Here is an 11,865-nt window from a genome sequence, read left to right on the forward strand (position 1 = left end):
TAGCCCTGGCACTGGGGGGGCATTGCGGGCGAGTGGTTACAGCCGGGCATCACTGCCCACTCTGCTACTCACGCCTTGGTCCCCTGCAGCCAGCTATACACACGCTGCCCCAGAGACTGGGACTTGCCTGCCTCCCTTCCCTGTGGGGTAGCAGCTCTCCCTGTTGTGGGGTGGGTAGCTGGCTGTAGGGGCCCGCTGAGCCCCCCCACACACACACCGAACAATAGTTCCCAGGAGCTGTGGTCTTGCCCTGCCCATTGGCTCCGGTGGGGGCCACAGCGCTATCCACAGGAACAGGGGTGGGTGCTGGGAGCCCCCTCCAGCAAACCCCAGGGGGCTGCCTGTGGCTTTCAGTACTCTGGAGTGGGGGGCAGAGCTGGGCCTGCCCCACAGACTGTCTGTCCCCAGGATCAGCTCAGTGGGTCAGGGCTCTGATCTGGCAGGGCTGGGACGGTCCCATGTCGTTCCCCCACCACCACCACCACCACCGCTGGAGCAGGCCCAGCAGAGCAGTGGGCTAGCCTGGGGGTGTATCCATAGAGCCCAGCCTGCCCCCAGGACAGAGCCTAGAGGGCAGGGGGGCCGCTGAGGGGCACTTCCCAGTGTGCTCAGCACAAGAGCGGACAGGAACTGGGAGCCCCGGCAGGATATGGGGGAAGGACACTAGATTGCCCGGAGCAAAGGCCCTGCTCTCCCCTCGGGGAGCAGATACCAACAAATGTGCCAGTCCCATGTGGCTGAACACGGGGCGCTGCTCTGGGGCAGGGCTGGGAGCTCATGGCTTGGGCAATCCACCAGCAAGCCCCTTCCCTGCCCACGCCTCGGCAGGGCCCTGCAGCCACCTCTGCACCGAGGGCTTCACCGCCCTGTCCTGTGCCTTCCAGGTGACGGCTGCTTACAACCTCCAGCCCCTGCTCCTGCCCGGCCCTGTGCTGTGCGCCCCCTGCTTCGGCCAGGAACTGCCCGCGGAGCTGTCCCGAGCCAGGGCGGCCACCTCCCGGGAGAGCACCAGTGCCCTGAAGGCCTGGCTGGGCCAGCACTTGAGGAACCCCTACCCCAGCAAGGGCGAGAAGGTCATGCTGGCCATCATCAGCAAGATGAGCCTCCCCCAGGTCTCCACGTGGTTCGCCAACGCCCGCCGGCGCCTCAGGAAGGAGAAGCGTCTGCGTTGGGCCCCCCGCAGCAAGTGGGACAGAGATGCCAGCAAGGGCGAGGCGGAGTGCGAGCAACAGCCCGGGGCGCAGGGCGAGGGGCCGGGTGGCAGCCCCAAGGGGGTCAGCCCCGGCCCCTGTCTGGAGTCAGAGCACCAGCAGCCAAGCCCCAAGCCCAACGCTGCTGGGCTGACACCGGAGACGCAGCCCCAGCAGCCCAAGCACTGGTGTCTGGCTGAGAGCGCGACATGCCCCCGGCAGGAGCAGAGCTGCCGCCTGCGGCTGGAGGTGGCACCGCCCGGCTGGGGCCCTGGGGGAGCCACATACGTCCTACCCCCACAGCTCAGCCTGGCCCTTCCCTGGCGCACCGAGAGCCACCGGACGCACCCACTGTGACGGCAGAGCCCGGGCAGCAACCGGCCTGGGACTCACAGCGGGGGGCAGGGGGCTCTGCCCACGGGGACCCAGGCTGTGGACAGGCCCTCCCAGGTGTTCAGCGGTGCAAGAGGCGGGGGGGGGGGGGGGCTGTAGATTTGGGGGAGGCTCTAGGGTAAAGAGTGAGTCTGTGGGGCGACGAGGGCCTGGGGGCTGGTTCCTTGCGTGGCTCCCAGAAGCCAATAAAATATCTCGGGGGAGGGGGAGCCAGGAGGCCAGAGGGCTAGAGCCTGCGGCTCAGGGGATGGTGGGGGAGGCCAGGCAGCGTGGGTTTGAATGGGGCCCAGGCCCCAGCCTGGGCGAGGTTGCTCCCATTGGGCTGTTGCCAGGGCTCTCACCAGCCCCACAGGATGGCAGGTGACAGGGCCAAGGGGGGCAGTGGGGCCAGCCCCACGTGCTCAAGCCAGGAGCCTGCACTTCAGCCACACTGTCCCCAACCTGGTGCCCCCCAGCGCTCCCCTGGGGGGGCTCAGAGCCTAGCTGGGGGCCCGGGGGCGGTGCCCACACAGCCAGGGCACTTGGGCTTTGCCGTGTTCTGTCTAATAAAGCTGAATAAGCAACTTGATGTCACCAGCCTCTTCCTGGGCATGTGGTACCAGCCAGCGGGCTCCATCAGCCCCCCACCCCGATCTAGGGACCCTACTGCCAAGAGCTGGGGGCGGGTGTACACTGGGGGGGGACCCCCATCCGTGGCGTCAGGAGGGCTGCAGCCCCCAGTGGCTTGGCCTCCACTCCACTCACAGCTCAGCTGGGGGCCTGAAGCCCCCCCAGGGGCTGCGACAGTTTGTAGCGTGGGGTGCTGCCACCACTGAACAAAATTGTAAACCCTGGGTGTGATGGCCCCATGTCCAGCCAGGGGGGTGCAGCACCCCCAGTTCCCTCACCGCTGCCCCCCCCCCACTGGCCTGTGGGGCTCAAACATCCATGGGGCAGGAAAAGCCTGTGGAACAGCCTGTCACAAGAGGCCTCCCAGCACCCAGGTGTCTTGGGCAATGGCTCCCCCCTAGTGGCCTTGGGGGTTACTCCATGGGGCGGGCTGGGGGCCGGCGTTGAGAGCTAGCAGGGGGTCGTTGCAGTTTCTCTGGCAGCGGAGAGCGCTGCCCCAGGGAGCTGACCTAGCTGGGCTGATGGGAGCTGACCGGGGACCCCACAGGCCAGAGGCAGCGCCGGGGCCGCTCCATTCCGCGCTGCCACTGCCTGAGTTTTGGTCAGGTCTCCCCATGAGCTCCTGCCCCCAAAGTCAGGGGCTCCCTCTCCCAGAAACATGCAGCAATAGAGCTGTTCCACCACGCTCCCCTCTGCAGGCCCAGCCAGCCCCACTCCCCACAGACATCCCCATGGGCAACCCCCAGCCAGCGGAGCGGCCTGGGGGCACTGAGAGCTCAGCAGCAGAGGGGCTGGAGAGACCTGGAGAGGCTGGGCTGGGGCAGGTTTCAGGCTTGTGTGGCTTCAGTTCTCACTGGTGGCAAAGGGGAACTTAGCCTCAGGAGCAGCACGAGCTGGGGGGTGGAGCATGGAGACCCAGCGATGTAAACCCCCCTCCCGCCCCCTCGCTGATGGCTGCGGGTTCCTGGCACACGGGGCTGTTCCTGGGCTGCAGGGTGGGAAGGACAGGCATCCTACTGTGGGCAAATGCTTTGCACAGCCCTCCCTGTGACAGTCAGCAGGAGTGCAAACATGGCCATGAGCCGGGCTCTCCGGGGCTGAGCTCTCCGGGGCTGAGTTCTCCGACGCCCGGTTCTCCGGGGCTGAGTTCTCCGGGGCTGAGCTCTCTGGGGCTGAGTTCTCCGGCGCCCGGTTCTCCGGGGCCGGGCTCCACAGCTCCATGGCCGTGTGTGGCTCACCAGGGATATAAACCCTCCTGCGACTGCAGCGAACAGTCCATTACTGCACGTGGTGGGGTCTAGATTATAGCCCTGCTGCGGACCGTGGAGACCATGCAGCTGCTGGGGAGTCCCAAAGCCAGCAGGGCAGGACCCAGCCTCACCTCTGTAGAAGGGTCTGGCAGGCCAACAGCACCAGTAACATGCAGCGCAGACATGGCTAGCAACAAGCCTGTGGTTTGCACCGGAAGACGATCCAAGACATAAAGAGTGAAAATAATGATCACATGGGCTGGGGGCTTCCTCCTCCATCCCCCCCATGCTCCAGCAGCCAGGTCAGCGAGCTCAGGGGCACAGCAGGAGAGAGCAGAAGAGGGTGAATCTGAGGGCGGGCAGGGCAGGCCCTGCCTCCCACAGACAGTCCCCGGCCCCACAGATGAGGAATAGCACCGACACCAAGGGGAGCTGTAATGCTGGTTTTTAATGTCCCTAAGAACTAGGAAACAAAAATCAAAAATAGACTTTACTTTGCTTTCTTTGATAAAAGTAATAAAACGGTTAGTGGTGTTAAATTAATCCTTAAAAAACAAAACCCAAGGAGGTTAAATAAAGCCCAGAGGGCTCTGGGTAAAAACCACAACGACTACAAAACAGCTGCAAAGACGTTTTTACACACAAAAAGAAATTCCTTTTCTCTGCTTTTCTTGTATACGGTAAACAGCTTCGGCAAACACGGAACTCGCACATGTGGAAAGGAAACATGGATGCTACGGAAACAAACCCTGCAGGGAGCACGGTCGCCACGGACAGAACTATTTACACGACGGACACGGAGCTGGGTTATGTGCCCGGCCAGCAGGAAGAGCCTCTGGCCTCTGCCGGCTTTTCTCTTGGAAAAGACAGGCTTCAGCCAGCTGCCAGGGATCTTCTAGGCCACAGCTCTGTCTGTCAGTCCGTCCGTCCGTCCGTCCTTCATCCGTGCAGCCGTCCCAGCTCCAGCTGCCTCTTCCTCAGAGCTTTAGTGTTTGAAGGGGCTGCAGACTCTTCCTATGGCTGCGACGTTTGGCTTCTTTGCCCCTCGTCTAGGGCAGCAGCCGATCTTCTTCCCACGGGGCATAAGGCGAGGGAATCTCCCTCGACTCTGGTGAGGAAAGTGGCCTTGCAGGTTTACAGAGGAAAGCAAGCAGTGTGGAGCTGCCTGAAGAGAGTCCCCCAGGCCTGGCACTACACAGCCAGCAGTCTCTCCACCTGCCACATCAAACCTCCCCTCCTCTGGAGCACTGTTACCTTCGCCCCCTGCTGTCTGTCCCCGCACACTGCCCTCTGCAGATTAATTGGCATTGGTCTCCCGGCTGGTGCTTTGCTCTCCGCCCGTCTCCCGATCTTTATCTGCTGTCGAGGAAGAAGTGGAGGAGGAAGAGGAGGTGGAGGAGGAACCCATGGAACTGAGGGTCCGTCCCGAGTGCTTATAGGCTGTGACGAGCTCCTGCAGCCGCTCTGGCGTGGGCTCCCACTTGGTGAAGCCTGCGTTGTTTTGTAGGAAGATGATAGCAGTGTTGTGCACGGCTTTGTAGTACATCTCCTCTCTGCAAGGGAAGACAACAGGCGCTCAGTACTTGCTTCGTGGGCCTGTCCAACCAGTCGCTCAGCTGCACCTGGACCCTCCCACACTGACATCTCCCGTCTCCCTGCAGTAACTGTGGGGGCTGGCAAGCCCTGAGAGGGGATGCTCTTGGCCAGCCCCAGGCACAGGGCACAGCCTCGGGGAGGTCCAGGCTGTGCAGGGCCAGTGCCTGGTGCCTTCAGGACACAGGGGAGCAGCAGGCTCAGGTGGAGGGGAACTCGAAGATCTCACGGCACAGACACTGGCAGAAGCTGTAGAAGACACAGAGAATGAGGGTGGAGGGCACCAGGCTGACCAGCACGATGCCCAGGTTGTGGCGCTCAATGAGCAGGAGGTAGATGCCGAAGGGCAGGGAGCTGAAGTAGATGAGGCAAAGCATCCAGAGGATGAAGTGGGGTATGGCATGCCAGGTGCAAGAGCGGCATTTCTGGATGGGGCCGCGGCAGGGCAGCGAGTCCAGGCTGGTGGGGCGGTACAGGCGTATCATGTCCAGCATGCCCAGGCCTTCGGGGGGCGCCACGTCCTCTGGCACCTCCAGGATGGTGATGACCAGGCAGTCAGAGGAGCTGTGGGAGGGCTCCAGGACGCTGGGGCACAGGATGACCTCAGGGGAGGGCAGAGTGCCACGCTTCTTTGCCCGCTCGTGGTATGTCAGCACTGCCAGCACCTTGCTGTCATCCTGGAGCAGCTGCACGTCCTCCTCGGGGACCTGGGTCTCCTGCCGGCAGAAAGGGCAGCTGAGCAGGCGGGGCGAGGACTCCCCCATGGCCACCATCTTGCGCAGGCACTTCGCGCAGACCCGGTGGCAGCAGCTGAGGAGCTTGGGCTTGCGGGCCCGTGCGTCGTAGCGATTGTAGCAGATCTTGCACTCCAGCTCGTGCGCCGTGAACACCAGCGGCTGGCAGCTCTCCAGCTCGCCATCCTTGTGGCTCATGGTCTCCCTTCCTGAAGCCGCTCGGAGCTCCTGGAGAGAAGGTCCTAGAGCCCAGCCTGGGGAGAGGGACGGGAGACCTCCATGAGTAAAGGGTTTGTAAGCAGAGTCCCAAGTGCCCTGCCCCTCCCTCAGGGCCTCCAGCAAAGCCACCCCAGGCTAGAAACAGGGTTAGGGGCCTCGTTCTGGGCAGCAATTCAGGGGGCTCTGCAGTGCAGGGAGCCAAGGAGAGCCCTTCCCTCGGACCCAGCCCTATCCCGCCTGGGCTGGCGTGCGGCCCCGGCCTCATGGCAGGTGTGCACATCACAGGATGTCATCAGAGCTGGCCCCTGCTGCCCCTGCACCGAGCCGTGGCAGCTGCCCGGGCAGAGGCTCTGAGCTCCCTCCCTGATGGCAGCTGGGGCTGCGGGCGGCAGTGACCAGCCCCCCGGCTCAGCCAGGGCCCAGCCGCTGGGCGACCCAGGCTGGGACACTGCAGCGTCTGCGGGTGCCCGGCACGGCTGGGGCATGGCGCGGCGAGGGCTGCCCAGCTCCCCGGGCACCGGCCGGTTTCGAGAACCTGGGGCTGCCGCCTCTCAGATAAAAGCAGGAGCCCGCGCCAAAGGCCAGGCCTGGCAAGCTGCTGGCAGCGCCGGGCACCCGGGGCCCCGTGGGGAGGGAGGCCGAGGCCTGAGACCCCCGTCTGCGCCTCTCCCGCCGGACGCGGCGCTGGAGCCGGGCAGGGCGCGCCGGAGCGGCCCGGGGCCGGGCGGGGGAGCCCGGCCCCCTCCTCCCGCGGCCGGCGGGTCCCCCCGCGGGCCAGGGGCGCTCACCTGCTCGCCGGGAGCCCGGGCTGCGGCGGGGCCGTGTGCGCGCCCCGTGGCGCCGGCCGAGCCCTGCCCGGCCCCGCGCGCAGCCAGCCCCCGACGCACGGAGGCTGCGAGCATCCGCCCCGGCGTTGGCATGGCAGCGAGGAGCGGAGGGGCTGGGGGGACCCGGCCCGGCTCAGCCCCCGGGAAGGGAAGGGGCCGCCCCGCCACCCGCCGCTGCTCCAGCCCTGCCCCCCTCGCCAGGACGCAGACGGGCTGTCGGGCGGGGGCTGGGAAACGAGCGCGGGGGGGGGGGAGGGGTGGCGATTGGTAAAACGCCGCTTGAACCGTTACTTGTATTGCTCAGACCAGGGCCCCGCTGTGCCCGGCGCTGTACAAACCCTAACTCCCACTCCCGCCCTTCCCCGCTCAGTGGCTGGCCTGGAGCAGAGGTGGCTGCAGGCAGCACCAGCAGGGCTTGGCCCAGCGTTGCTCTGCAGCCCTGCTCACCGGTGAAGCAATGGGGCTGGAGACAGGGCTGATAACGACTAACCCATGGGCCCCAGTCATCCCTCCAGCTCTGCAGGGTAGACCCAGCCTCAGCCACGAATGGCAGGCCTGGAGGCGAGCAGGGCCACAGGTCCCATCCTCAGAGCTGCACTCCAGCGGCCTAGGGGCACGTTATGCAAGTGCAGAATAAACCCTCTTCATTTCCCAGGCCGAGGGTCCAACACATGCTGCTTTCCCAGAGCTACGGTGGTGCTGTGCCACCCCCCGGGCCGGGCCAAGGGAGGTTCTCTGAGCGCAAGGCTTTCACTCCAGGCAGAGCCAGCACACCCCATTAGGCGACCTAGGCGGTCGCCTAGGGCACTACAATTTGGTGGGTGGCGAACGCGGCGGCATTTCGGCAGCAGGACCTTCCGCCGCCTCTCTGGGGCGCAGCATTTCGGGGCGGGACCTTCCGCCGCCTAGGGCGGCAGAAAAGCTGGCGGCGCTCCTGACTCCAGGAAGATATTGCAACAGACAAGCCTGAGCCCAGTCCCGCCTGGCAGCTCCTCGGTCTCTCCTCCCAGGGGCTGCAGGGAGCCCCCACCAGGAACGAAAATGGAAGGGGCTCAGGTGACTCATACACATGCCATCTGTGCATAGATCCCAGACCTGAGAGACTCCACTCAAAGCACCTAGGATTTCTAGGGAACTAAAGAGTCCCACACCCAGCACAAACCTGCCTGCAGCCTAGGGACTCCATCACCGATGTAATCTACCACTGCGGCATCCAAGCTCCTCCACGGGACTGAGGCAGGACCATGGCCCAGCTCTCTGCCCTGGCCCCCTTTCCCCCTTCGCCCACTGCACTTTCGCTGTCGAGTTTCTGCCGGAGCTCAAACCAACCCAATTCCTTTTCACATCCCTCTTTATGCACCAGGATCAGCTCCGGGCAAAGGATGTCAGGCAGCCTGGCTCCCTCAGGTGGAGGGGCAGCTGCAGCAGCTCACACCCAGATCAGTTCTATTGCACATTTGGAGTGAAATCCAGTGCTGATGAAGGTGCTGGATCGACAGCCCTACAATAGACAGAGGCTGAGACAGCAGTGCAAACAGCCCTCATTGCCAGTACAGCTGCCAGGGAGACAGCACAAAGCTAGTGAGGCAGCAGTGCTGAGGACAGGAGGGAGAGAGTAGAAACTGACCTGAACACCTAAGTGCGGGGGGGGGGGGAGGGGAAGAGTAGGAGATGGGTGCATAAGTATCCTCATTTCCTAGATGGGGAACTGAGGCACAGAGAGGCTAAGGTCAAAACTTCCCACTAATTTTGGTGCCCAATTTGAGACACTGGTATCTGGTTTTTCAGAGTGCTTAGCATTATAGAGCACTGTTTATGTTCAAAGCATAGCTCTCGGTGACTTCAGTTCAGCTCTGAGCACTGCACTCCTACAATTCAGACCCAACCATCTCACACCAGACACCCAAAAAATGAGGAATACAGTTAGTGGCCACATGTGAAAAGTCTGGTTTCAATGACTTGCCCCATGTAACAGTAAAGTACTTTGTGGCTCAGGCAGGGACAGAATCCAATTCTCCAGGGCAGCATTCAACTCCCGTAACGGTGCGTTAAAGGGGAGACTACCACGGGCCGTACTGAAAGGTGAATGGTCAGGCTGGAGGGAGTGGAGTTCCTCAGGGATTGGTCTTGGGACCAATCTTATTTAACATTTTCATTCATGGCCTCGGCGCAAAAAGTGGGAGCATGCTACTGAAATCTGTGGATGACACAAAGTTGGGAGGCACTGACAATACAGAGGACGACCAGAATATCATGCAAGAGGATCTGGAAGACCTTGAAAACTAGTGTAATAGAAATGGGATGAAATTTAATAGTGCAAAGTGCAAGATAATGCAGTTAGGGACTAACAACAAGAATTTATGTTAGAAACTGGGGACATATCACTTGGAAGTGGCAGAGGAAGAGACCTGGCTGTACTGGTTGATCACAGGATGACTATGAGCCGCCAATGTGATGTGGCTGTGGAAAAAGGCTAATGCAATCCTAGGAGGAAACAGGCGAGGTATTGCCATTATACAAGGCACTAGTGAGACTTTATCTGGATTACTGTGTGCAGTTCTGGTTTCCCATGTTTAAAAGGCATGAATTCAAACTGGAACAGGTGCAGAGAAGAGCTACTGGGATGAACCGAGAAATGGAAAACCTACCTTAGGAGAAGTGGCGCAAGGAGCTTGGCTTGTTTAGCCTAACCAAACAAATGCTGAGGGGAGAGGTGACTGTTCCCTATAAATACATCAGAGAGACAGACACCAGGGTTACCTAAGTAAAGGACCAGTTGGCACAAGAACAGATAGATACAAACTGGCCATCAACAAGTTTAGGCTTGAAATTAGAAATCAGAGGAGTGAATGTCTGGAACAGCCTCCCAAGGGGAGCAGAGGGGGGCAAAAAATGTAGCTGGCATCAAGATTGGCTCGATTATGGAGCCGATGGTATGATGGCACTCCTACAATGGCATGTGCCCCATCTGTGACTGATAGCAGCAAATATCCCCAACAGCCAGAGATGGGGCACTCCTTGAAGAGGGCTAAGAGTTACTAGATAATTCTTTCCAGGTGTCTGGCTGGTGGGTCTTGCCCACACGCTCAAGGTCTAACTGATCACCATATCTGGGGTCAGGATGGAACTTTCCTCCACGTCTGATTGGCAGAGAAACTGGGGATTTTTCACCTTCCTCTGAAGTGTGGGGCACGGGTCACTTGCAGGTTTAAACTGGTGTAAATAGTGGATCCTCTGTAACTTGAAGTCTTTAAATCATGATTTGAGGACTTCAGTAACTCAGCGAGAGGTTAGGCATCTATTACAGGAGTGGGTGGGAGAGATACTGTGGCCTGCGGTCAGATTAGATTATCATGATAGTCCTTTCCAGACTTAAGTCTGAGACCATCCTTTCTTTTCCTGAAATTCCCTGCTTCATTCACTACACACCTTCCAACTTCTGCAACAAATGAGGCAGACACATCAGCCTCCTTCCCTACACCTGCGTGATTTATCCCCAGAGCAGGTCCATTCTGCACACTGAATGAGGCAGGGTCCTGGGGGGGGAAATAGTATGTGATCATGTAATTGAAGACTGTATCATAATGCATATGCCCAAGAGGGCAGAGTTAAGGTTCCATGGGCAACCTTATTCTGGTATTTACTCGTTTTTGAGTGCTTGACTTTGCAACCTTAATGTTCTTTTAATGTAGTTTGTGTGTGTGCGTGTGTGTGTATATATAATTTCCTAGGTATTTAAAAGAGCAAACAGAAACAGTCCCCCCTCGAAATTCCATCATGTGGCATCATAGTGACATTGGCATGGTTCATCAGTAGGGCTAGAACCTGTATATCCACCACAGACCTCTGCCACTTAAACTAACGGAGTAACCGATAGCAGTAGTGGGTTGTCATCTTCCACATGGCCCAGCACTAGAGAGGGTGTCACACTTTGCCAGTGGATTTCACAGCTATTCAGACAGCAGAGGAGTGGTGAGACTCGTAGATCTTGGGTTCCATTCCACACTCCGTAGAGGCGTGTGCTGTAGTGCACAGATGCTTCAGCCCATTCTCCCTAAGTTTGTCTCTTCCACAACCCTGGCTCCGTGTCCCCAGCTCATTCCCCTTGCCTCTCCAGTCACAGTCACTACTCTTCAAGTTTCTCATCCCAGTCCCAAAGCCCAACCAATCATAGCTCCCCCCCCCCAACTCCGTTTCCTTCTCTTAGCCAGTCTCAATACCCCTCCTAGCACCTCATCTCTTCCCCTGCCACTGACAGACTTCCTCCAAATCCAATCTCAAGCATCTCCCCAAACCCCTGCCCAGCTCTTGGTTCCAGTCTCTTTGAACAGCAAATCCCAGTTCTCTCTTCTCCTCTCCCTTCCCACTGGTTCCTAGTTCCAGTCTGCTTATCCAGCCAGCAATTCCTCCCCCCGCTCCCTTGCCAAGCCATCTGATCTGTCTTGTCCCCCCATTTACCACACTGGCTCCCCAGTCTCCTTGCACAAGCATCCCTCCCAGACTCCTGGTTCCAATCTACTTTTCATCTAGCTTTTGTCCCCTCTTCATTCAGATCAGTCAGCTGCTGCCCGCAGGGGGATCACTGAGGGCACAGGAGAGAGGCTCCCTGCTCTCAGTTCCAGTGCCCAGCCTGGAGCAGATGGGAGTAATCATTACAGGAAACTCCTGTACTGGATCATGCTCAGTCACTTGTGGAGCTGGTGCACGGGCAGTCCAGTAGGAGCTGAGAGGAGGGAACATGCTCGATTGCTCTGTGGAGAAGGCACAAGTCCACTCAGTGAGGATGGAATCTTGAAACAACTGCTAAAAGCAAAGAAATCTCTGCCAGGCATGTGCAAACTGCCATTTCCCCAAAGGTTCACAGAACTTGGCCACATTTGGATTTTCACAATAACGGCGTAAAGGTCCATCCTTTCCACGACACTGCGGTTACCTGCCTGACGTAGTTTAAGTGTCTGCTCCAAAACAGGGAGGTCCTAGAGCTTTTCAAAGGAATGGTGTCAGAATTTATGAACATGGGCAAAACAACGTATTTCCCCCTTGCTTTGTT

General features: G+C 59.7%; 1 protein-coding gene across 1 annotated transcript; it reads right to left on the reverse strand.

Moving 5' to 3' along the window:
* Positions 1-5,235: 5,235 nt before the first annotated feature.
* LOC135886463 (E3 ubiquitin-protein ligase RNF182-like) lies at positions 5,236-5,967 on the reverse strand. The gene has a single exon (XM_065414187.1). The coding sequence runs from the start codon at positions 5,965-5,967 to the stop codon at positions 5,236-5,238; it is 732 nt and encodes a 243-aa protein (XP_065270259.1).
* Positions 5,968-11,865: the final 5,898 nt, after the last annotated feature.

This window comes from Emys orbicularis, chromosome 12 (assembly GCF_028017835.1).
Source record: "Emys orbicularis isolate rEmyOrb1 chromosome 12, rEmyOrb1.hap1, whole genome shotgun sequence".
Taxonomy (NCBI): domain Eukaryota; kingdom Metazoa; phylum Chordata; order Testudines; family Emydidae; genus Emys; species Emys orbicularis.

What these genes read in the sequence shown, in the direction of transcription:
- LOC135886463 (XM_065414187.1), bottom strand. Translation starts at nt 5,967, where the DNA reads ATGAGCCACAAGGATGGCGAGCTGGAGAGCTGCCAGCCGCTGGTGTTC.